The sequence below is a fragment of the Polyodon spathula genome, chromosome 1 (genome assembly GCF_017654505.1).
Source record: "Polyodon spathula isolate WHYD16114869_AA chromosome 1, ASM1765450v1, whole genome shotgun sequence".
NCBI lineage: Eukaryota > Metazoa > Chordata > Actinopteri > Acipenseriformes > Polyodontidae > Polyodon > Polyodon spathula.
In genome coordinates this window covers 107737291-107765097 of record NC_054534.1, presented here as the reverse complement: position 1 = coordinate 107765097, position 27807 = coordinate 107737291, and the positions used below count along the sequence as shown (strand labels likewise).

Sequence of the window (27807 nt, the reverse complement as noted above, 5' to 3'; positions counted from 1 at the left end):
CAGCAATATTTGTAGCAAGGTGACCAGAACTGAACACAATATTCTAGATGAGGTCTTACTAATGTATTGTAAAGTTTAACATTACTTCCCTTGATTTAAAGTCAACACTTTTCACTGTATAGCCAAGCATTTTGTTGGCCTTTTTTATAGCTTTCCCACATTGTCTAGATGAAGACATTTCTGAGTCAACATAAACTCCTAGGTCTTTTTCATAGATTCCTTCTTCAATTTCAGTATCTCCCATATTTATAATGCACATGTTTATTGTCTGCTGTGCAGTACCTTACACTTTTCTCTGTTAAATGCACTTTGCCAATAAGAATCCATTTAAACGCATACACACACAAACTCTATCTCTCTCTCTCACACGCACACACACACACATTACATGATATTACCCTTGAACATTTTTACCATAGTAAAAGCATAGCAAAGTGTAAGGAAGCATGGTGAAAGCATGTTATAGCATAGATAAGTATTGTAAAGAATAGCGCGGTAAGATAAAGCATATTAATAATCATGACAAACCAAGGTAAAGTATGGTAAATGCTTATTGTAACCATGGGAAAAACAAGCAAACTGCAAAAACACTACAAAAATACTGTGGTGAACTATAGTATACATGGATGGGATAACTACGGAAAAAGTACAAAAAACCCTGCAAAATAACCATGCAAATTTACTGGTGTAAACATGTATATAATAATAATAATCTTTATATAGTGCCTTTCATAGTGGACCACCATCACAACCTGCTTAACAAGATACAAGACTAGGGTGTGTGAACAATGCATCAGCTGCAGAGTCACTTACAGGAACGTCTGACCTCAAAGAAAGAGCACAAGGAGGTTAAGTGGCTTTCTCAGGATCACAGAATTAGTAAGCGGCTGAGCTGGGTTTTGAACTGGATACCTGCTAATTACAAGCCTGTTTCTTTAACCACTGGACCACACAGCCTCCTATGAGTAAGAAGAGTATTATTTAATCCAGTTACTCACTGGAGTACTCGTTGTGGGATCCATTTCAAGAATAATAAGTTTATTAATTTTAACATTGATCCCACAAAGGTGCTGGGGGTGTAGTAGCACCCCCTGGTATTGCATGGCCTCCATCATATACAGGGGTTACCATTTTGTTAAATGGCTTTCAGCACCCCCACTTTAAAATTTGTTCCAGTGCCACTGTTGATTCCTACTGTTCCTCTTGATTTGGTCTCTGATGCCACCTTGTGGTGAAATGCACTGAACTTGCAAAAGCATTCCGTTTGCCTGGTGTATAAGGCAACTTTAATCTAATGTAGTCTCATACTGCCACCCAGTGGCAAAATTAAATTTGGCATGGAATTGATCAAATTCTGAACCAGGTACCACAATGAAATGCATACTGCTAACCGCTGTAGAAATTAAACTTCAGTATCTGAATTATATAGTAAATATGTAAAACACATAGTATCAAGAGAATAAAGCAAAGACTACCCTTCTAAAAGTGTCCCATAGTAAAAGTATACCAAAATGTAATAAAGCGTGCTGAAAGTATGGAAAAGTACACGTTAGCATTGCAAAGCACAGAGAGAGGTATGGAAAATCAGACTGAAACCAAAAATATAAAATAAAAAACTCATGGCAAACTTTGGGAAACCATGGGACCAGCATGCAAAAACTGCAAATATACCATGCAGATTTACTGTAGCAAACTTCTAGAAGGGTAGACCAGGCATTATATAGAACAAACTTTGAACAAATCACTAATGTGAACTTATCTGGTACCAAGTGGTCCACTCTGTATTTCTGAAATGTATTAAAATGTAAAATGTGTTGACAGTTTTCCTGGCTTTCATCATCTTTTAAAAAAGGAATCAAACAAAAATATTTTATTTTTGTATTATTACTGCTTTCAATCTTACTTTCAACGAACATATTAGTGAAACGTATGAGACTGGGTTTGCCATAGGTAAATCATCTGAGAAGAAGCCAGTTTGTAAGAGTATTACTGCAATACAATGTTTCACCAGCAGGTGTCGCACGCTCAATAGGAGGTCATCTAAAATGAAACACTACACATTATAATTTGATCATACAGAAATAATTCTAAATCCAGCGAAATAGAATACAATAAATATGGACCAGATGCAATTACATTTTTCAAATCGAGCTGGATGTGCCAATTTAGAGGTTTTCCTGGTGCCAATAGCTTCTTATACTCAACAGCTCAACAGTGGATGCTGGCAATCTACAGGCTAGCCTTGTAGTGGTGCACCTGGCCAGTAGTGTGTGCTGCAGCTGAGTGAGGTGACTTGATCCCGGAAGATCTTGCCTCCTTTACACGTGGGAGCACAGGAGCCAATGCTACGGGGTGCGGAGGATAAAAGACAGAGGTTCTTCTACACCTGAAAACATGCGTTTCAGGGTCTCAATTCAACAGAAGCACAGACACCTGCTGTTTTTGCCAGTACCACAGCTGCACACGCACTTGGAGTTATCTGGTAAATTTAAAGCCAGGCAGATTCAGGGCTGACCAATGTAAACCCAGAACATTAGTTTGATATGTTCTTGTAGAAGCTTCTGTAATGTCCAGTGTGGCTTCTTAATCAAACTGTAATGGAACTGTCAGATTTAGAATGTGACCTTGCAAAACCCATTCCTTCTGGTCAGACAGGTCTTCTTTGCAATGAGATAGATGAGCAGGAGCAGGGCAATGGAAATCCCGAAGGACACTGCTTCCATGGCCACAGCCACCCCCACTCCACTGAGAACGACCCGAGGGCTTTGACCCAGGGGTGCATCCGTGGAATTCACTTCATCACCCTCTAAACCAAGGTAGGTACTGCTGGCTTCTGTTAAAGAAAGTCAAGAGGGAAAGACCTTCAGGGATATACTAAACAGTTCATATTAAGAGACCCATCTTCCCAATGTTTCAGTGGAGGTACTTGTAGGCTTTCGATGCCATGGTAACTGCAATGGTTTCTTAATGAATATGATGTTCACAAACTCAGCAGACTCCACTGAGAATTCAACGCCGCAGTGAGAAAGTCAGACGAACAGTTCTATAAAAATATTATATACACACGTTTAATGTACTATTTAAAGCTAAAGCTTTATTAATTATTGTAATTTACAATATAGGCCTACTTCAGCTGTTATTTAAATGTTAGAGTTATGAATTCTCATGTTCATGGTGTTTATTTATTGATGTTATTTATTTGTTCTGTAACAGCTATATTTAAACAAAATATATACAATCATATTTAGTACACAACCTTGCCTCACTCACTTTGTCCTCAAATGTATTTATTTTATTATTATTATTGGTTGTTTATTGTGGTTCTGAAATACAGAAACAGTAAAAAACAGGTTTTTGGAATGACATCATAGACCATGTGACAAAAGGAGGATATATATATATATATATATATATATATATATATATATATATATATATATATATATATATGTATATATATATATATATATATATATATATATATATATATATATATATATATATATATATATATATATATATATATATATATATATATATATATAAAAAAAATTTAAATACCATTACAGTTAGTCCAACAAAACAAGTGGTCAGGCTTTCAAATGCTGTCAATATTAGCTAACCTCTGTGTTTTGGTCATGCCAGAACGGTGACTTTTAGAATATCATCCTGGTGTTCTTGTTTGTGACTGGTTAAAAAAAATCCTCACATGTAGCACAACAAAAGAAAATGAAGAATAACTCCGAACCATAATTTGCAGTCCTTACCTTCGCTCTGCAAAACCTTGAGGACCACGTACACTCTTTGCGGAGAGCCAGTCTGCGAGTTCTTCACGGTGATCCTGTATGTCCCGCTGTCACTCAACGTAAGATTCTCGATAAGAAGAGACCCGTTCTGAGGGAACACTGCCACTCGCCCCTGATACTGCTTCTCTGAAACAAAGCTCTTTCTGGGGTCTTCAGAGGCCTTGCCACCTTGGAAGTGGATGGTCTGCAGGATGACTGGGGTCAGTCCAAAGTCCCAGTTTATCTGCATGAAGAGGGGTTGCTCAGACAGGATGTAGACAGCAGGAAGGAGGACTGATCGGTTCACAAACCCAATGACGAGGCTCTGATTGGTTGTCACTCTTAGAGTGCCACAAACAGCTGAAACAAAATACACCAAAGTAAACAGACAGCTTACCATTTACACTGATCTGATTTCCCAGTCATTAGAGACACATGGAAAGTGTTACCATATTATTTGTTAAATTTGCAACAGCGAGATGAGAAGTCACAGGGTACATATTTTTGTTTGTTTCACTTTGTGGCTAGAACACAATGATATTCAAAACCACAATAGCTGGCAGCCCCCCTCCACCAGACACCTGCCCTTTGGGTTTAGTGGGAAACAAAGACTGAAGAACAAAGCCCATGCAAACTGCTTCTACACCCTCTTAGCCACATGGTTTTCCTCTGCATTTAAGTTTTGTTTTCTAGCTGAGTACATGATTTAGTATCAGTTCCTCTCAGCCTCTCTAATACTGCTACTGTATGCTAAACGAAACCACTGCCTTCAATGAAGATTGAATATAGGCATAACTGTTCTGCGACTGACACACAGACAAATAAAGTAAAGCATTCAGAAAAGATGAAGAGACACTTTATGGAAATATTTGTAAAAATTAGATACATGCATTACCTAGTACAGTGCCTATAGAAAGTCTACACCCCTTTGAACGTTTTTCACATTTTGTTGTGTCAGTGCCTCAGAGTTTCACTTATTTAAATGAGGATTTTTTTTCCACTTATTTACACACCATACTCCACAATGTTAAGAGGAAAAAAGTTTTTATTGAGCGAAAATATTATGTATTAAAAATACAAAACTAAAAGATCATAATTGGATAAGTCTTTCAACTTCTAACTGTAGAATTCTTGATTTGAAAGTTAAAAGCATAATTATTGTTAAATAGTCATTTACACTTGTATCCAAAGCGACTTACAGACTAGGGGGTGAACTATGCATCACATCTACTGCTGCAGAGTCCCTTACAATAGGACCTCGGCTGTACGTCTCATCCGAAGGACGGTAGCATAGCATTTCAATGTGAACTGATTTTATATATACACTGACACTAATCTTAGCCCTCTTCTTCTTGATGTTATTTACCACTATATCTTTTTTTTTTTACAGACTATGTCTTCACTGTTTTGTTAATGTGCACAAGTTTTGTACATTTCTTACATTAAAAGGCTTGTATATTGCAATAGTGTCCCTGCAGTTTGCAATTGGAGTAACAATGTAGTCACCACTTGCTAATCTTTGCTCACTAAGTGAATTTCATGATTAATAATGAATAATTTTGTTGTAAGTACACATATTGTATTACATACTGAAACAGATGTGGAAGTACACTGGAACGGCAATCTATTTCATGTGCCTGCATTCTGAAGTATATACCAAAAAATAAACTTAGATATAAAGGAAACAGATATGTAACAGGGGTGTATCCACTGATTATATATATATATATATATATATATATATATATATATATATATATATAATATATATATATATATGTTTTATTAAACCAACCAACCATATATAAAATATATGAGCCCTGCGGTGTTCTGTTGTAATCTTACATAATATAGATCTTAGAATGACTTATTTATATGAAACACCTCGGAAACATTGAAACTAGTTTGTTATTTGAAAAAGCTTTTGAAAATGATCTTTCTGATTTTTATTCCTTTTTTCATCTTTTTTTTTTTTTGTACAGAAATGGCAAAATAGGCAAGAAAGAAAGAAACAAAAGAGTTTGAACTGAACTCGAAATCAGAACCTTCATTATAATAATAATAATAATAATAATAATGCTGAGATAGCCCAATTATGTCTTATTCATCTGTTACTTTGTAACTGTTTTTTTATTTTGTAGCTGTCTCCTTTTTATATGGCTTTATACAGCTTATCCACCTTTCTGACAGTTTTTGCAAATTTTTTTGTGCATCTATCCTTTAACTGTTTTAGCACCAACAAAACACAACTAAATGGAGTGTCAGGAAAGGTGTGCACGACCAGATTTGATTTGTTCAGTACTGAACTTCATCAGCAGAGATTAACTTATTTAACAAGCTTTGAAAATAACCGAAGTTCTAGTACTCACCGGTGAAGCTGATGTAATTCAAGCAGCAATAAAGGAAAACATTTCGACTGGGTCCAAGTGCTTTGACTGCCATTTTAGACAGAGGTGTCAACCACTACATGACTATGCCTTAGAAATGCAGTAACAGGGGCAGGAAATCAACAAAGCTCTGCGTAACCATAACCTTCCTACTAAATGCAAATCTAGGGCTTGTAAAATCGTGTTTTAATGTGTTGCTCGATTCATTCTAACCACAATGTAAAAACTATAACCTAATGACCACATTACATTGGACACCTCAGACTCGGAACCAGATTAACCCATCACGGGACCCGAGGCAAACATGCACTTCTGAGCCTCTATCTTCTTATATGAATGATAACAAATATATGATTATATATACACACACGCACACACACGCATGCATGAAAACAAATTATAGAAAAAATCTTTTGTAGCAAAAGTTTTGCTTTTGTGGATGAGGAAAAAGAAATTACAAGAAATAGATGTCTACAATGATTTATTTCAGCAATTATTTTGCTAAATAAATAATGCAAATTCAAAAGTATTCATACCTTGACACGAAAAATTAAATGAATAGCTAATTGAGGGACCTTTAGCAATCATTTTAAAAGATAGGATATTTGTCAATGAGCTTTTTGCATGAAACATAACGACTATCAGCATGACTAAATAGCTCGACCACTGATCCAAGGGAAGTCTTTAAATGCTTTTTAATCTCTGTTGATTTTTAATTGAATGTGTCTATTATGGGGTGGGATCTTGTAATGTGATGTGACACAAGCCTATATTGATTCAATAGATCTATTGACTACATGTTTGCAGATTCACATCTGTTTTTATATTAATGAGTGTTTTGATTTGGTATTGTTGGTTTGAAGGATTCACTTTATTGTTTGTTGCGTGTATTTCTAAATTGATTTAAAGGATTTTCTTCATTGTTTGCTGTGTGCATTTTAGATAGTCCTCTATGTTTGTGTTAATTGATGTATATGCAGCAATACTGACTCTAGTTAGGTAACATGTCTTGATTATTAATAGTGATTGTTGTTGATCTTGTCTCTATGCTTACAGTCCTTTTAGATATGACGAGTTTTAATGTCCTCTTTATTATTATTGTTTTACACTAGTCCTAGTTGCTGGTGCTTCTTTTATTGTATAGAGCTTCCAGCAATCCATTATGTTCAGACCTTCCTGGGAAAATCAAAATCTGGTGGCCACTATGCTCTACTCTCTTTAGATCCTGTTAGTATACCACCCTACTTGGGAAAGGGTTTTATTACAATATTAACGACAACCTTGGCAAGTGTAGGAAAACGTGACTGTCCGCTAGATGTATACAAGAGCGTATTGTTGTGCCAGTTTTCATCAGCTGCCAGATCCCGTCTAAGATCTGTCAAGGCAGTCACTTGTTACTGCTTAAATTCCATCTAGGCTATCCAGCATATTTCCAGTAACAAAAGAGCATTGCAAGCTGGACGATGTCTCCCGAGCCCGCTGTGCTTTGGCTGCTTGGTTCAAAAACGCTTATACTAATTCCAGCACAGTATTATTAATTGGTATTCTTCTTTTGATACTTTTCACTGCCGTCACATCAGGTGCAGGTATATCACATTCAAGCTGATTGGGAAAGCCACAGGCAATATAAAATATACCAGATTTCGATCCAAAATCACGGACATCTGTTTATTTTGTGGCTTTTTATTGACTGGCCTAAATGTATGGAGAGTAGCAAGCTTCAGTTAAATGCACTTACTTCTTTCTCAATCACCAATACAGCAAAGGCAGTGTGCTTTCCTTGCTTTACTGTTGATCGGAGGTGTTCTTTGACACGATTTGTTATAGAAAATGCTCTCTCTACAGGGTTGGGATAGTGTTTTCGGTGGTTCGAGGCTTTCAGTACAGATTTGTAATGTGTGTAATGCCCCCCTTTGCTCTCTCTACAGGGTTGGGATAGTGTTCTCGGTGGTTCTGGGCTTTCAGTACAGATTTGTAATATGTGTAATGCCCCCCTTTGCCACTTGCATTCTTCTTCTTCCTGTTTCTTGTGTTTATATTTTGCTGCCCCTGAAAGAGACATTGTTTGCTGTATTCAAGCAAAATCAAATTGACTGAATGTACTTGTGTCGCCGCGTGAAAGTGAGCGAGACAGAAAATGAGCAAGACAGAAAATGAGCGAGACAATAAGCTCCGGGTCAGCCAGTTTGATTTTGTAGGAACACAAGTAAGATACTCTGCGTCGGTTGAAAACTTTGCACGCAATTCGGTATCTGTTTAAATAAATGAAAAATCGTTTTGGGCCCCCCATGACTTTGGGCCCTAGGCAGGTGTCTAGTTTGCCTATGCGGTAATCTGACCCTGCTCAGATGTGTCCTTCCCTTGTAAAAGTTAAGCAAAGTATAAAAAATAAAGCACAGTGAGAGCATGGTACAGCATAGGTATGCATTGTAAATAACAGAGAAGTATGGTAAAGCATATTAATATACATGGAAACTCAGGGTAAACTGTGGTAAATGCATACGATAACCACTGGGAAAGCTGCAGAAATACCATGGAAAAATAAACTTTTAGAAGGGTCAGTGCACGCTGAATTACAAGAATCTCCTTGGTGTTGGAGTCTTGCAGCCCCGTAGCTGACTCGGAAATTATATGCAACGTTGTTGTGCCTGTTCTGTTATGGAGGTGCGAGTTTCTAAGCTTGTCAGTGGAATTACGGCACACTCAAATTAGAGGACTGGTATCACACCCTAAGTGGATTTTAAATAGCTGCATGTTGACATTTGCTTGTGCTTTCTGTTTTTATTGTAAATCCTCCTGCTGCCATTGTGTGTCACTTTGAATGGGCTTTTTATATTGTTTTAGGTGTGTGCGGTATTGTCCCATTTTAGCTGTATGATTTTGCACAGGGGTAAATCTTTTAAGTGTCTTTAGTTAAAAGCACACCTGAACACTTGGTATAGGAGGGAACCTGGGATCAGCCCCAAGCCCTATTTGAATGCACTTTTGCTGTTTTAAAACCGGTAGGACTTTTATTTTCTCCAAACAGTGGCTGCAAGAGTTTAAGCGTATTATGTACAATAAATACATACATTGATTTTTGTGGTTTTTAAATGAAATAATTGAACTTCTAGTCTGGTCTCCTGCCTGGTGCATTCTGGGAAATATAAGCATAGAAAGCCTGTATCCTATGCAAGTATTGTAAAAAAAAAAAAAAAGTATTCCTTCTGTGAGGAAATTCTGAAATCATATTTCAGGGGTCTTCCGCCTCTAATTCGGTAGTGGCGTAGTTGGACTATACTTGAGGCAGGCAGGTGACACTACATTATTCACACCCAACTCTATAGCGTTACATCTAGATAGCTGCATTTTAATAATATAAAAGAGCTATCAAACACTGATTTAAGGGTTAGTATCGGTAAATAACGTATTGTACCAGCACTGAGCAGCTTCTTCTTCTTCTTTTTTTTTTAACATTTCACTCTCACCCACATCCTGTTTATAATGCAGTGTTACTGTTTTGCAATATGAAGAAACAGAGCAACTTGTTGTTGTTATTTATATGGTACGTTCACTCCTGATCACCTGATCACCATAATACTGAAAGGATATTGTGGTCTTGGAGACAGTCCAACAAAGAGCAACAAGAGTATTCCTGTGGTTAGAGGAATGGCTTTGAAGATACAGGGTAACACTTTACATGGCCTCTCTAACTACTGTGCATTTACATAGCAGCTACTTAGCACATACATGTGTACTTATACATAATTACAATGCACTTAACGTGTCATTTCTTTGCACGATATAACCATAACCCTAACACCCAAACCTAACCCCAACCATTTTCTAATACAATTGTGTACTTATCTATCTATCTATCTATCTATCTATCTATCTATCTATCTATCTATCTATCTATCTATCTATCTATCTATCTATCTATCTATATCTAAATATATCTATATAGATATAGATATAGATATAGATAGATAGATAGATAGATTTATAGTGCAAAAGCATGTACATGTTAAGTACATTGTAACTATTCATTACAACATTTGTAATTATATAAGTCCACTTGTATTTACTATGTAACTACTATGTAACTACACAATAATTAAAATCACTTAATGTGAAGTGTTACTAGATATAGTAACTTGAGGGAACTTCAGCAACCAGGCAGTGCATGGAAGCAACGAAAAAGGCAAACAGAACGCTTGGTACAAATCAAAGGAGGCTATGATGAGGTTGAAGAAATGAACTAATCATTAAGGTGTCTCAATTCCAGTACTTCGGAGCCTACATATACAACTTACAGCAGAGTTCTGAAGTAAATTAAAAAAATAAAAAAAATAATAACTGTTGTTTGATTGCAGTCCCTGAGTACAATCTTCAAAAATACGTTGCAGGATGTCTCTTTCTTTTTATACAGAAATCATTTTTTACAGTTTTTGCAACTCAGCTGTGCGAAGAGATTACATATCTAATAGACACCCTACATATGAGAGGTTTACTGAAATAAGAACACATCTATAGAGTAAAAACACAATTTGGAAAAATCTCTTAAACAAAACCCCCTCAAACCCCAGTGACTTGTATTCTCTCTGTCACTTTTTCCTATTATTGAAGTAAAGAGTTGGCAGTTTGACTAATATTGTGACACGCCAACACACACACTTCTATCAGACAAACAAGTGATACTATCCTCAGTGAAAATGAACCCATACAATATAATTGATAACGTTTACTTTCATTAAAAAAAATGCCAACAAACTTGTACAACTGATTTATTAATAGAACGAAACTAAACTCTAACATCCATACTGGTATGGCAAACTGAAAGAGCTTTTTTTTTTCCTTATAGATGCTGCTATAATTAATTAAAAAATAAATTACTGCTAGAATTCTAATTGTGAAACTTCCACACTGTTTGACAGAGCTGTGCCAGAATGGACTGAGAAATGTATTTACATTTTATTAAAAAAATGTTATAGAGCGCAACAGACCACAATTGATTTGCAAAAAAAAAAAAACAGCACACATACATATACAAAAAACAGCACACAGCATGACATATCAGTGCCAAATCATCTGACAATACATTCTCCCAATAGAATTAACATAAACTGTGTGTAGAAATGTATTTGCACTCTGCAGGACCTTTTAATTTTAGCCTTTTTTTTAAAGTTTGATTCCAAGGCAACATTTTTTTATATAACAGAGCATTAATCACCTTTACTGCATAAAACAAAAACTCATGCTTGAGCTCGGGTGCACATCAGAAAGTGATATATTGTCAGAATGAGGTTGGCATACCAAAATGTGACTGCGTATAACTTCAGAAAATTGTATATTGTCATATTTTGGTATTTGTAACAAATTGAGATCTGGTGGCTGTCATACTACTGTAAAAAAAAAAAAAAAAACTCTTGTACCTCTTCACTTCTGCATACCACTTTATCATAAGTGTTTTGTTGTTAAAAGAAGTACAGATCCATTTTAAGTACTTTAATTGCATGCACCAATTTCTGATGGACTGTTTGTATTTCATGTACTTTTCAAGTTTCTGACAGGTGATTCAGTGCTACTGAAGTGGTACATTTATATTTCAACTAATTCTAGTTCATTAACTACTTTCTAACTAGACGTAAAGTCTGATTTGCAAAGGCGTTGCTCAGCTGCATAATCTGTGTGTTGATATGCTCCTCACTTGCTCTGGAACAGAAACCTTTTTTTCCTGTTACTCTGGAGGAAAGCAAAGCCCTATTATGTAATTGTGTATTCAGGTAATTATTTGTATATTAACGATACACCACATGCATACATTTCAAGATTTATTTCTAACAAAAGCCAGATGGAATTTTGGAACTGAAGAAGCCAACACTATGGTAAATATTAAATGATCATTGAAGCATGTAAATTTACAGCATGCTAAATGATTTCTAAGTAAACGCTGCATATCAGGTGCAAAGAAAAATACATAATTTGCGAAATTACAAGACCAACAATTGTACAGAAATAAAAGTACCATTGTTATTGAGCGTATAAAATGTTTTAAAAGTACATGTGGACTTTTCCTTTGGATAGTTTCTTTGTTACCATGATCCCTAAAAGATGAGTTAATTGGCTGTGTATTTGAATATTAAAAGTATTAATAAAACATCAATTAAACCTTTTCACTGAATACAATTTTAGGTGTTAAAAGGTGATAAGGGGAACATTATTCAGATGCTGAATTGAAATGTGTATTTCATTCATAGAAGTTGAATTAACCTGTTCAGTTGTTCATATTTTGAATCCCATCTGTTTTAAGATTTAGGAGAGTTTTTTTTTTCTTCTATTTACTACATATTTCTGCTATTAACTATAACTATTAACTCAGGTAGTCACTGTGTAATTAAAATGTGAGCCTTGCCTTGCCTCAATAAGGTGTCATTGTTTTGAAGCAATTGAAAAAGTATGCACAAGACAGACACATATAGATTAATAGTGAAAGTAATGGATGGATGTCTAGTGTTGGGGGTGCCAGCAACACGGAACGCTTCAGCACTGATAAAAATGCTGCACACCACCAAGTAACAAAGTGCCAAGTAACAGAGCGGACTGCTCTCATCCACTCCTGTTTTTAACTGAAAGTAATAAATCAGCAGAAGGTGCAAAAATGTGAGATACAGAGGATATGGTCTAATGAGCCAGACATTTGAAAATAATGTTTTTGGAACAGTATTACCAAAACTGTCAGGTGCAAAGTAGTTGAAAACTGGCCTGCTGTTGTTAAAAAGCAATCATTTGTATCAGATTCACCAGCGGTGCGTTCATAGTTTATTTGTGTTCTCTTACCTAATTTCTTTAATAAGAACCGTCATTGCAAAAGCGGTCAATAAATAGGCAATCCTGTAAAAGGAAAACTATAATTTTCTATGAACTGTTACCAACGTTAACCTGAAGAGCATTATATAATTTTTGGTGCATCAATTATCAGATGTTGTTGTGTAAAAGCAGAACTTTAAGGCACTGCGTGAAAGGTAATGTAGGTGATTATCACTTTTCAAGCACACACAGCCTAGGAATAGAGCCTCAATGTTGCAGGAACACCTGCAGTTCATTCACACACCACCAGCTTGTTACTCATTGAAGTTAGATGTTAGAATGGAAAACAACGGGTCCCCAGGACAAGGACTGGGAAACTGTGCTCTATAGTGTCATGGAATTAATCAAAACCCTTGAGCCTGGCACAGTGTGGAGAATGCATACAATAAATACTGGTATTCAGGTAAGCTCCTTGTCTAATCTGTTGCTGACTGTGGCTACAGCACGGGGGAGTGGAAAGTGGCAGATATGGAGGCGAGTCCATATTATATTAGAGACATTAAAATGGCCCATGGTACGACCAGATTAGTGTATTTATGTGAGCAGACTGAGATGGATAAGTATGAGACTTTTTATAACTGTCCTGCAGGGGATTCCACAAGATTTGGTTTGAGATTGATAAATTCCAGGAATAAACAAGCTTCTTCAAGACACCCCGATTATTGCTGTGACGAGTGCCAGCTAAGACAGGGCCCATTTTGTAGAAAGTTTGTACAGTTTGTTCCCCTGGAACATGTTGTGTTTATACTGAGGTTAGTTCAGTAGAGCCAGTGGTTAATTTCAATGGAAAGGAAAGAGCAACTTGCCTCAAGTGTGAACAGTCAGTAGACTGGAGAGCCATGGGAAGCATGGTATGTCTGCAGTGTAGTAAGCTTACTGAGGGGGCTGCAGTACATTACAGGTGCCAACCAGAGAGAGTTCACCATACCTGTGATGCAAGATTCTGGATGCCCAGGACCAGCCTTGCTGTTTGAGGGAGAAGTGGAGAACAGAATTGATGGTGTCTCTCTTGACCTGAAGAGAAGAGCTAGCTTGCTTGCTGCTAAATATTTTTTCATAAAGTATAGCTGCATGCTGCATTTTCTACAATTAAAAATAAACCTGTGCTTTCTGGTCAGTAGCACCAGTTTTCTCTAAAAGATGAATTATAGTTGTTTTTTGTTTTTTTAACACCTTTTCAGCAAAGCAGCAACACCTCGAGTATTTATAAACGAAGCCAGAGCTAAGGGCTTTTTCTAACAAACCATTTGCTCTGAAAAACAAACCTATACACAGTAACGGCCATCCAGACAGTGTATTTTTATCAGTCACAAAGGTCAGGGTGTGGTTTCGTCTTTTAGTATCGCTCGCTAGAGGCAGGTTTTTGAGGAAGTAGGCTGAAGTTTATTTTCTTTGAAGGTGTTAAATCAAGATGTATAACGAATATGCTAAACTTACTAATTAAATGTGATAAGCTTGTGATTTATATTTATTTAAACTAATGCATTATAATTATATTAGAGTAGTATGTGCATTTTGCTTAAACATGTTAAATATTTTGTAGTATGAATCTAAACATTTAGGGAAGCTTGATAGCTAGCAGACACATTGTAACCACACACTGCATGAGCAGGGGGGTTGTGGTGACGTCATGAAAGGTAGGTAGGCAGCAAATTGGACATAAAACTTTAATCAAATGATACCAAAGCATTCTTTTTCTGACCTCCGATCCTCAACTGAGCTTGTGAGAATTTGAACTCAGCCTTTGTAGTTGAATCCTGATATGAGACGCTGCCTGAAAAGCCTTTACCTACGACTGACTTCACCAAACCACTCTGAATCAATTGCACCTCAAAGAGAAGAGTAAGCATATATTCATTGCCTGAACTATAGATGTCTTGAGTAGAATTAATACATGCATTATGTACAGTGGTTTAGTTAAATTAGTATTCCTGTCTGAAAGCAGTAACTGATGGTTTCATTGTTTCTTGTTCAATGGTTCTTTAATACTTGTATGATATTTTTCAAACGTGATAAAACATCGTTAGAAACCTAATTTGTGAAACACTTGTATTATTGTAGCAGTAATACTCCTAATTAGGATAAAACACTGTTAAAAATGTTGTAATATTATCACTGTTGTGCTTCTTTAAATAGTCTCTCGAAAGGAGACTGGTATCCTAAATACAAATAGCATGTCTGTGTCTGTCTCTCGTAATGTTTAGTGGATTCAGTGGATTCATTTCACTCGGGCCCAGTGCATGAAAATGAGTACTGCTCCCTCCTGAGTTTCAGCTTCATAAGACTCGAACATGACAATAGCATCCACCAACAAAAGAGGCATCTATCATCTGCCACACTGATTAGCAGCCCTCAAAATAGAAATGTATGTTCATAAAGATAATTTACTTTAAGGATACACATAAGGCAACAAAAAATCGAGACAGAAGTAAAAAATTAATTTATATTTAAAACATTTTTATGTGCATATGTTTATGATGAATGTTTTACTGCTGTCAAAAATTGGTATTTTTATATTTAAACCATTTCCATGCAAATACTGGTTTCTGATGATTATCTTACTGTTGTCAAAAAATGGTACATTTGTATTTAAACCATTTCTCATGCATGTACATGTTTCTACTACTGTCAAAAAGTGCTTATTGGTGTTTCCTAGGTACCTGTACAGTGTGCTTCCATTTAAAATTCTCTCTTATACACTGTATGTGCATAGTGTGCTATAATAGAATCAGGACAAAAAAGAGAAACAAGAATAACATTCATAATTTAATAATATATGCAACTATACATACAGTTGTAGTCAAATGTTTACATACCCAAATGGAAATTTATAATTTCTAGAAATTTCTCAAAACCAAATAATTATAGGAGAAATCTCTCATAGGGAAAGTTTTGCCTTTGTAGATGAAGAAAAATAGTTACAAGAAATAGATGTCTGCAATTATTTATTTTAGCCTTATTATTTTGCAAAACTCCAAGCATGCTAATTCAAAAGTGTTCATACCCTGACAAGGAAGATGGAATTAATATCTATGACCATTGACCATTCTTTAATGCAAATTTGTTCCAGTCAAATTCTGAGGACTTCTCTTGTGCACAGCCTTCTTCAACTCATACCAAAGATTATCAAATCGGATTTAGATCGGGACTTTGACCGGGCCATTCCAGAACCTTGATTTTATTCTTCTTTAATCATTCTGAAGTAGATTCTGATGTGTGCTTTGTATCGTTGTTGTGTTGGAACGTCCAGTTGTGCTTTAAACCTAGTTTTGTAGTGGGGGGTTCCAGATGATTGGCCAATATCTTTTGGTATGCTATGGAGTCAATTTTTCCTTGGCCTGTGACCATTGAGACCTTCAGCATGCAATACTGGACCTGTGGTTGAAATGGAAACCCCAGTCACACTTGCAGCCAGTTCACTTTGAATATCTTTGGCAGTCAATCCTGGATTGTTATTAACCTTCCTCACAATTCTTTTACTTGTTCTTGGTGAAAGAACCTTCTTTCTTCCAGACCGTGGGAGTGTTATGACAGTACCCTGAGTCTTGTACTTCTTGATAACAGAAGCAATAGTTGAAATTGTGATACTCAAATGCTTGGAAATCTTCTTGTATCCTTCTCCAGCTTTATGACAATAAATAATGTTCTGCATAAGGTCTTCAGATAGCTCTTTACTTTGTCCCATAGTGATGTATTGGTAATGATAGAAATCATCCTATGACGAACCATTTTATACTCTCTAAGAATGTTCACCTACAAGCCAACATTTTCTAGACTTTTCTAGAATTAGGTTCTCCATTATCATTGAACTTTCTAGCACCTTGTAGATAATACTAACACAAAAGCAAAGGTTATGAATACTTTTGAATTGGCATTTTTAGAGCTTTGCAAAATAATGGCTGAAATAAATAAGTGTAGACATTTATTTCTTGAAACTTTTTTTCCTCATCCACAAAAGCAAAACAGCTGCTACAAAAGATTTTTCCTAAAATTCTTAGTTTTTGAGAAATTTCTAGAAATTATAAATTTCCATTGGGGTACGTAAACTTTTGACTACAGCTGTATTTTTTGTATATGCTACAGATTTTGCACACCCCTAGACTGAACTCTAGCAGCACTTATTACAGATGTAGTAACTTTTTTCTTACTTGGAAATGCAGTCTAGATGGGCCCATATCAAACACATTTCATACTGAACGTACAAAACAAAGTAAACATACTTTTAAATAGTTGTTTCTTAGACATTTATCTAAAAATCATATGCAGTTTTAACTTAAAATACAACTAAGCACAAAGTCTCTCATAGAATGTTAATAAATGGAAGGTTGTCCAGTGCTGGAATTCATTATAAATTTGCAGCCAATGTTTTCAAGTGTTTTTTGGCACTGAAGCAAGTGTTGTAAATGAGAAACAGCAGAGTCTGCAGCAGCTCTGTGTTGAGCTTTAAGAAACTACAGTACACAGCAGAGGGAAGTGTTCTGTGTTACCACAGCGCAATCACCATGACAGCAAACTGAACAAAACTAGGTTAGAAACTTCACACCTTGGTATCCCTGAATAGACAATTGTACTCTTTACAAATACACTGAACATATTTTGGCAAGTGCAACTGGACTCCTCATATTATTCATTTACTATCAATGCATTTTACCTTTTTTTCATTCAACCGAATGAACAAATGGATGTGTTTTTAAGGTCAGATGATAAAAGATTCTGCCATGGATCGAATATAACCCAGGCACACGTGTGCCCTGCACAAGCCATTAGTCAGGACAATGCTGCAGAGGTATAAAGAAGCCTAATGATTCTATCTTTGTGTTGTTTTTTCCTAATTAGTACTCTGCTTTTCCATTGTGCTGGTCCCTTTTACCTTTCTTCTTTACCTCGCCTCCAGTTTATTAATAAAAACAACAAAACAAAAGATGGGACACAACCCAACACTGAGTCCTTTTCCTTTGTTACACTTTTGTCTTGAAATAAATAAATAATGTAAAATAATATACGACTAACAAACTTTACCTGTTTGCTTGTTTCCTAAGCTGTAATATGAGGGTGGGCAGTACAATGTCTGTGTAACGCACAGAGCGGCACCTACAGGACACGATGCTTGTCAGAGAGCAGGGGCTTCAGTGAAAGAGCGAGCCTCCCCACAGGCAGCACTTTATACTGACCCAAACTTCCCACCCAGGAAACCCAGGAAACCCAGAACCCATAACTTAAGGTTCCTATGTGAGAAGTGCACCTCGAGATGTAGGGCTGTATGATCTATTTGGGAGGCAGATTCAAAAGGAGCACTATCCCTTTCTTACACCCTCCCCCAGCTTGTGAAAGATGTCCCCATTCTTGTTCTCTCTTCTTTTGATGGAAAGACATGGCTTGGCTGTGTTATTTTTCTATTTCTGGAACAAAGTCTTGGCAGGCATTGGCACACGATGGTGGGGTACCGGGGAGGGGAGGGACTGGTGTAGCAATGATGCCAGTCCTTTCTCCTCTGACTCCTATCCTCTGTCCTGGGGTCAGCCTCTAATTTCATTTCCAGCAGTGCTCTGTCGTCCGTATCAGAGGCAGCTCCAGACTGTAGGGTTCTATGCTGTCCTCCTGGACTCCGCTGGCAGGTGAAGTCCTAGTATAACTAAATGAAGGTATTGTAATCGCTCCTGCTAAAACTATTTCTGCACCTTTAAGTATTGTTGATACATATTGGACCAGTGGTAACACAATCTACAGAATGCATATTTTACACAGTTGTTTGCAACAGAGGTATTTTGTGCATTGTATTTACACACATGGTAATGAATTTACAATGTAATTTCTATATGACCGCTTGTGCAGATGGGACTTTGTCCCGGTTAAATAAAATTTTAAAAAATAAATAAATAAACATGAAGATAAAACCGGCTATAACCACTAGATGGTGATCTACAGTTATTTAAAGAATGCACATTATGTTACAGAAGATGAATCTGTTTATATGAAGTAAAAACGAATGGCAGCACTTTACATATAGTGTCTTTAATTAATGTATATTTACATAGTAGTTGTTTAGTAAATACAGGTGTACTTGCACATCATTACAATGTTTTCATGCATAGTTACAATGGACTTTTTTTGTACGCTATAACCCTAAGACTAACTCTAAGTCTTTTCTGAAACAATTGTGTGCTGAAACAATCTGATATATATAATATATTATATATAATATATATATCATATATATATATGGATATATATATTATATTATATATGTAAAAAAATATTTATACCATTAATGTTACATTAAATTGAAAGCCTTTGGTTGATTTGCTTTCACATTTGTATTCGAAGATATAATTTCTACACGTTAATTAGCAATTTAATAAGAATGTACAATTTTATAAATAGGCACAAATGTAACGTAATTGTTTTTTTTTTCTTTCATTATTGTAGTTTAATAATTGTATTTAATGATTGCTGGAATATTTTAATGACTCCTAAAATAATAATAATTAAAAGCTAAAGCTGAGCGGCCTGGGCTTAATTGTACATAAATGTATAGATTGTTTGAAATACACACACACACACACACACACACACACACACATATATATATATATATATATATATATATATATATATATATATATATATATATATATATATATATATATATATGTCAATGAAGTGTAATCAAGGGTATTAAAACAAGTAAAACTTTGGCTGAACTGATACAACCCGTTGTGGCTAAGTCTTTCAAAACTATATAAAAGTCCAAGATGGAGCGTTTGTTTCTGTGTTTTAGTACCATTTTATCATCGCTATTACAATCCATTCCTTCCATGGGTGGTTGTATTTTTTCGTGACGTGACATTTTGACGCCAGTTAACCGCCAGGCAATATAATAGCGTATGCCAGTTTCTCTGCTCAGTTACACACTCTACTTCCACGCAATCCTGCAGGCAAGCCATTTCAGCACCACGCAGTGTAAGGACAGCTCCCGTGCTTCTCCTGGGATTCAGCTTTCCAATACTCCTAAGCGTTTCGACATACAGTACTGTGGAGGTAATTAATCATCTCAACAGAGACTTCTGAAAACAAACCATTCATTGTACTATAAAGCAGAATTTGCAGTATTTGAAAGCGCAGCCCGTGCAAATGCCTGATTTGGGGTCGATGAATGTTACTCTATTACACTTTGCTGGCGGAATCCAACTTTTGGACGGAATGGAAATCACTGTAGTCCTGCCTGTTATTTTTGCTGTGATCTGTTTCATCGGAGTTGTGGGAAACCTACTCATATTAACGATCCTGATTCACGATTTTAGAAAAGGAAAGACTTCTATCGTCAATGCATTGGTAATCAACCTAACCACCGCCGACCTTCTGATTATATTATTCTGCATTCCTATCCGCGCTGTTACTTACTTCAAGCAATCCTGGACTTTCGGTAGCTTCGTTTGCAAGACGACAGATTGGTTTCTTCACTGTTGCTTGGCTGCCAAAAGTTTCACTCTGGCCGCCATGGGACAGGCACGGTACAACTATGTTTTGAACCCGCCAAAGTTTTTACATCTGCACCCAAAGCGCTTAATTGGGGTAGTTCTCTCAATATGGACAATATCGTCCGTGCTGCCGATCCCTCATGTGGTTTTTACTACCATGGAAGAAGAGCAAAGTAACACTCTGTGTGTTTTTGAGATACCATTTTACGCTTCAAACTTCATGAACGTGTTCAGTAAGATCTACCCAGTATTGGCTTATATGCTTCCCATGCTTTTCACAGTCACCTGCTACACGAAGACCATGCTGAGAACAAAGCCAAGGAGAAACAGGACACCGAATCCCCCGCACCAAAGCAAACGAATCACTCTGATGTTGATGTGTGTCAGCTGCGCTTATGCGCTCATGTGGCTGCCGGAGTGGATAGGTTGGATCTGGGCCCGGCACAGTTACAACAAAAGCAGTAACCCCCCGGCTACCTTTATGATCTACTCGCAGGTGCTGTTGTTTGTCAACAGCACGGTTAACCCGATGATATTAATGGCGATGTCCGAGGATTTCAGAGACGGGTTCGCTAGCATTTGGAGATTGGTGAAGCGCAGGAAGCCAAGGGGCGCTGGGGAGAACAGGAGTCCAAAGGCAGAGGAAAACGGCGCAGAGATGGGGACCAGTGTGATTCATTCCCTGCAGGACCTGCAAACGCTGCCCATACAAGAACATCCAGAAGCATCCGCGAACAAAACAGGGATAATTCTTCCAGACGTAGAGCACTTCTGGCAACACAGAAGAAGCACAAACGCAGCAGAGGAAACAGACCCCATTCCTTGGGAACATCAAGAAAAACAGCAGAACCCCCAGTGACTGGTCTTTCTGCACACGATTTACTGTAAAGTTCGTTTTTAAATGGGAGTGGGGGGTCTTTAAAAAAGCAAGTTGCACCAATCAGGCTTCAGAAATTAACAGTTGGATTTAAGGTTAAACTTTTTTTTTAGCCTAGGACTGTAACAAAGATTTCAAATTTCGAGACCTTGTTTCAGTACTTTAATTTCGTGATTTTTAAGTATTATTCCAGTCTTGTTCAGATCTCACATTCACACGAAAATAGCCTTTTTATTATTATAATCTATAAACTGTTTACCATTTACAAAAAAAAAAAAAAAAAAAAAAACTGTATATCCTTGGAAAGTCCACTATACGTTCTGCTGGAAACCATTACAGAGTAGAGTGAAAACCTCGTTGGCTGATTATATTTGTACACTTTCATTTTGAACACATAAAGCGGTTGACCAGCACATCGTAATTAAACTATGCGATTAATTCAATAACGATATTAGATTAAGCAGTTGTCTCTGTAATACTATGATATCGAGCAGTGGTGTTTCTTAAACGTTTTGTTGTATGTGTACTGACATGTAACTGTAGTTCAGGTTATCTTAACTATATATGTTATATAAGGCAATGTGATATTTTGCACAATGGAGTGTTGGTCTATAGCACACTTTGAAAGCTGTACATATTTTCCATGTTTGTGATATTGTATTTGAAATAAACAAAATATTTAAAAAATGCTTTACTGATTTATTCAAGTTGATGCAGGGAACAATTCCAACCATTAAGACATTAGTGATTGTTATTGTACCGGTATTCAACATATTTGACGCAGAAGCACCGTAGCAGCGCATACATAGACTAACTGTAAATGGTCATTGAGAAAAACGGCCAAAGCAACGGAAAACCCAACAACAATGGATTTGGTGACGTACAATGCCGTTTTGGTTAAATGTGCCAAATGTTATGTTGTTCTTAATCAGATATTTATTTAATGCATATATTAGAAGGTAAATATAGCTAACACTTAAAAAAATGTTTTGGTGTTTAAATTTGTTATAAACAGTCTTTTCTGATACAGACCTGCTCTTTATACTCTGCTAAAAGATGATTGTATTATTAAACTGGAATCGTAAAACGATAGTGGAGTGACATAGTACACAAGACTATTGCAATTTTCCAGTAGGTATGAGATAAGACACATAGCTAAACTGAAAGCTTTTCAAGGGGCTTGGGTTCCATGAATCCAAACAAAATACATATTATAAACTATTAATACAATAGAACACAACGATGATAACGTACTTCATTAAAAGAGGAGTGGGGTGGGGGGTGGAGATGTTGTTGCAAGTGCAAGAAAATTGTAATATATAGCTAAACCCAGTCTTGGCCCTTTTTATTGTGTTAACCTTTTCAACACTGCAGATATGTGTATAGCTATAGAAAAAACAACTCAACTAATAGCAGCAGAGTAGTAAGATTATACAATGCCCTCTTTAGACCCCAGCTAGAATACTGTGTGCAGTTTTGGTCACCTCACTACAAAAAATACATCACTGCACTGGAGAAGGTACAGAGAAGGGCAGCTAGGCTGAGCCCAGGACTTAATAAGCTATGAGGAAAGGTTACAATAATGACATCTCTTCAGCCTGGAGAAAAGAAGGGACAGAGGGAACTTAATTGCAATCGTTACAAACACTGATAGTACAGATAAAGTGAACTCAAGACACTACTTTAAGTTTAGCACAGAGAAAGGAACAAGAGAGCATAACTGGAAGCTGAGTAAAAGTAAGTTGAGAACAGAAGGGAGGAAGTTCTTTTTTTACAAAGACAGTTATAAATGCATGGAGTAGCCGACCAGGTGAAGTAGTAGGATCCGATTGGGAGGCTTCTACGCCCAGGTATTTTATTTTATTGTACGTGAAGAAATGGCTTTGGGCGGGTGCCTAATTTTTGGTATAGTTTTGGGCATTTGTGTAGGTATTACATTTGGTTTTAAAGTGTTAACGGTATTTTCAAGCATTTTAAAGCTATATGATACATTGTTAAGCTATATGATACATAACCCTTAAGTGTTTACGTCACTGTTGCTAAACATTGTGACAATAACACACATCGATATCTGTGGCTATGACGTACATTGCATTATGGGTAAAGTATGTTTTGTGCGCACCTGATAACAGAGGATGTACACCGATACAAAATATATAGGAACGAGTGGAAGTCTGATCGTAAATTAAACCTAGATAGTGTTCTCTCGGATGTAATTTCTTAAAGATGGCAGTTGAAATAGAATGGGATTGAAACTGTTGTCAAACATAACCCTAACCCTAACCCTTACCTGTAATCAGAATGTTTTTGTTTGTTTGTTTTTTTAACACATTTTAAATGCAAAGGTTTATTGATGTATAATATAAATTATAATAGAGAAAGCAATTGTATTTTTCTAATTAAAATAGCCTAATAGCTTTACTAGTCGCTTAACCCTGGTTATAAAACGTTCTTATTTCTCTTTAAAGACCTTTGCTTACGCATTTGCACTAACCACTCGGTAACTACCGGTAGCTACACAGAGGGCGTGTTTCTGCGCTGCTGAGTTCTGATCATTCTAACACCTTAAGATAAAATGCTAGCAAGAAGCTGGAAAATACCATATTTACTGGGTTACTTTTAGAGCTAGTTTGGACCTCCAGCAGCCCAGGCGTTGCTATTCTTCTTATTTGAACACACTATGGTAGAGTTGTGGAGGTGCAAGGTGATGCAGCTAGGTGGAGGGTAGGTTCAAATTCAGCTCAGGTTTAGTGGTCACAACTTTGTCATTCTATAAGAATGACCCCAAATCATGCATTCAAATTTGAACAGTGTTTACCACGTATTAGCTCCAAACAGCCACATTACATTCTACATGGAACATTATTGTTTAGATACAATATGTGCTGCTGGTATTAACAGAGATCGGATAGCTGACACATCGGTGGTCCACAATGCCTGGAGTTATTGCAGCTTCTCTGTGTGTGTCACCTCTATGCCAGGTATATCTACTATCGACTACAGCCTGTTTTTGTTATTTTACTAATTATCAATATAAGTTAGCCTTTCAGCTGCTACTCCATTCAAGTGCAACCAACAACTAACCACCCTCTTTTACAAGGTTACCTTTGTAAAATTTTTAAAGTTTCATTTCCCAAACATTTCTGCACATGTGTTATCGCTCTAATTATTTTAACCTACATTACCATAGCAACTGTACGTATGCCACAATCACCTCAACAAACTGATTTAATATTACCAATACATTTTACTTTCCTGTGACATTTCCATTCTACACCAGGACTGAAAGACAAGGGTGTTAAAGTTAATCCCTCTAACTTTTCACGAACACTACATTTACAAGCACCAGCTTTATATATATATATATATATATATATATATATATATATATATATATATATATATATATATATATATACACACACTGTATATATACTGTATATATACTGTATATATATATATATAGTCTACATGTAGGTATTTACAGCACACCCTCGCTATAACAAACCTGTTGGCGCCCAAGCCTTTTGTTCATTATATGAAGGGGTTAGCTATAGCGACAGGACCATCAAAATGAAGAATAAACTGTTGGAGTAAATTAATGAGATGAGAATGTGAATACAAGTAGAATTACATATACCTGCTCGTCTCACGTATGCAGTATTCTGTCTTTGCTTGATTCTATTTGTTAAAGAATGAAAACGCAGTACAGAACGCACAAATCCTCAATTGAAGCTGAACATTTATTCAAAACCAATCTGACATGAATCATTTCAAAGTGTACCAAATCTTAATCCAACATGCAAGAATCCTAAACTGAGCTTCTATTCTAAATCATCCCAACATGAAAAGTTAATCATGTCCTCGTTTAGTTTGTTGTTTTTGTTTTTTTCCTTAATCAATTTTGCTTGCCATATCGTTGCTGAACAAGCCAAAAAAGTGCTTTTTGACACCCCATATTCATGACAGAGACAATGCTGCATTACTCCTTCTTTCAAACTATCAATATATTTTGCAACTTTGTCGCAATATAAAATGATTTTCGTTTCAGAGGCATACTTACAAAGAACATTTTTTATTTAGACAAAAGAGTTGACTTCACTGTAGAGGTGGTGTCCTGTGCGTACAGACCGGGATGTTGACAGTGAGTTGACTTCACTGTGGAGGTGGTGTCCCGTGCGTACAGACCGGGATGTTGACAGTGTGTTGACTTCACTGTGGAGGTGGTGTCCCGTGCGTACAGACCGGGATGTTGACAGTGTGTTGACTTCACTGTGGAGGTGGTGTCCCGTGCGTGCAGACCGGGATGTTGACAGTGTGTTGACTTCACTGTGGAGGTGGTGTCCCGTGCGTGCAGACCGGGATGTTGACAGTGTGTTGACTTCACTGTGGAGGTGGTGTCCCGTGCGTACAGACCGGGATGTTGACAGTGTGTTGACTTCACTGTGGAGGTGGTGTCCCGTGCGTACAGACCGGGATGTTGACAGTGTGTTGACTTCACTGTGGAGGTGGTGTCCCGTGCGTACAGACCGGGATGTTGACAGTGTGTTGACTTCACTGTGGAGGTGGTGTCCCGTGCGTGCAGACCGGGATGTTGACAGTGTGTTGACTTCACTGTAGAGGTGGTGTCCCGTGCGTGCAGACCGGGATGTTGACAGTGTGTTGACTTCACTGTGGAGGTGGTGTCCCGTGCGTGCAGACCGGGATGTTGACAGTGTGTTGACTTCACTGTGGAGGTGGTGTCCCGTGCGTGCAGACCGGGATGTTGACAGTGTGTTGACTTCACTGTGGAGGTGGTGTCCCGTGCGTGCAGACCGGGATGTTGACAGTGTGTTGACTTCACTGTGGAGGTGGTGTCCCGTGCGTGCAGACCGGGATGTTGACAGTGTGTTGACTTCACTGTGGAGGTGGTGTCCCGTGCGTGCAGACCGGGATGTTGACAGTGTGTTGACTTCACTGTGGAGGTGGTGTCCCGTGCGTGCAGACCGGGATGTTGACAGTGTGTTGACTTCACTGTGGAGGTGGTGTCCCGTGCGTGCAGACCGGGATGTTGACAGTGTGTTGACTTCACTGTGGAGGTGGTGTCCCGTGCGTGCAGACCGGGATGTTGACAGTGTGTTGACTTCACTGTGGAGGTGGTGTCCCGTGCGTACAGACCGGGATGTTGACAGTGTGTTGACTTCACTGTGGAGGTGGTGTCCCGTGCGTGCAGACCGGGATGTTGACAGTGTGTTGACTTCACTGTGGAGGTGGTGTCCCGTGCGTGCAGACCGGGATGTTGACAGTGTGTTGACTTCACTGTGGAGGTGGTGTCCCGTGCGTACAGACCGGGATGTTGACAGTGTGTTGACTTCACTGTGGAGGTGGTGTCCCGTGCGTACAGACCGGGATGTTGACAGTGTGTTGACTTCACTGTGGAGGTGGTGTCCCGTGCGTACAGACCGGGATGTTGACAGTGTGTTGACTTCACTGTGGAGGTGGTGTCCCGTGCGTACAGACCGGGATGTTGACAGTGTGTTGACTTCACTGTGGAGGTGGTGTCCCGTGCGTACAGACCGGGATGTTGACAGTGTGTTGACTTCACTGTGGAGGTGGTGTCCCGTGCGTACAGACCGGGATGTTGACAGTGTGTTGACTTCACTGTGGAGGTGGTGTCCTGTGCGTACAGACCGGGATGTTGACAGTGTGTTGACTTCACTGTGGAGGTGGTGTCCCGTGCGTACAGACCAGGATGTTGACAGTGTGTTGACTTCACTGTGGAGGTGGTGTCCCGTGCATGCAGACCAGGATGTTGACAGTGTGTTGACTTCACTGTGGAGGTGGTGTCCTGTGCATACAGACCGGGATGTTGACAGTGTGTTGACTTCACTGTGGAGGTGGTGTCCCGTGCGTACAGACCAGGATGTTGACAGTGTATGTTTATATTATCTTTTTTAGATTTTTTTTAATTTGGGGTCCAGGGGCCAGGTTCACCGGAAGCCATAATAGTAGTATAAGATTTCATGTGAGATTTTCAAATGTCACATTTTAAAATTGACAGTTTTTTGTAAGTAATTCAACATGTCAAGGTAAAATTATTCAGCAGGTTTCACCGGACTGTACCAACACTGCCCCTTGGCCCTCACCCCCTTCACTTCATTACAAGCTGCTTGTATTTCTATTTCTTTTCTTCATTTCCCACTGGACTATAAACTGTCTGTCTTTTCACACATTGTCCTTGCCTCATTACAGACTCTTCTTCTTCTGTATTAATGTCTCCCTGCTTCCTATTACAAGCAGTCTGTTTATTGCCAGACTCCTCTTTTTGAGTTCAGTAAATGCCCAAGACAGTGTTTAAAATGCAGAAATGGATCTGTTGGCATGGCCTAATTACAATAGCAAATTGGGAAATGAATACAGTAGTCACCAGTCTTCTATTTAAGAGTGTGCTG

The 27807-nt window shown here is 37.7% G+C and overlaps 1 protein-coding gene across 1 annotated transcript; it reads right to left on the bottom strand.

The window, feature by feature from the left end:
• Positions 1-553: 553 nt before the first annotated feature.
• Positions 554-6257, bottom strand: LOC121302809. Its single transcript, XM_041233089.1, has 3 exons — positions 6155-6257; positions 3768-4145; positions 554-2833 (listed from the first exon to the last, which is right to left on the bottom strand). The coding sequence occupies exons 1-3, from the start codon at positions 6225-6227 to the stop codon at positions 2613-2615; spliced, it is 672 nt and encodes a 223-aa protein (XP_041089023.1). The 5' UTR covers positions 6228-6257; the 3' UTR covers positions 554-2612.
• Positions 6258-27807: the final 21550 nt, after the last annotated feature.

Excerpts from the sequence above, each read along its gene's own strand:
- LOC121302809 (XM_041233089.1), bottom strand. The coding sequence starts at position 6,227 with ATGGCAGTCAAAGCACTTGGACCCAGTCGAAATGTTTTCCTTTATTGC. Across the intron at positions 4,146-6,154 it reads GAATTACATCAGCTTCACCG|CTGTTTGTGGCACTCTAAGA; the intron begins GTGAGTACTAGA and ends ATTTTGTTTCAG. Across the intron at positions 2,834-3,767 it reads CAAGGTTTTGCAGAGCGAAG|AAGCCAGCAGTACCTACCTT; the intron begins GTAAGGACTGCA and ends TTTCTTTAACAG.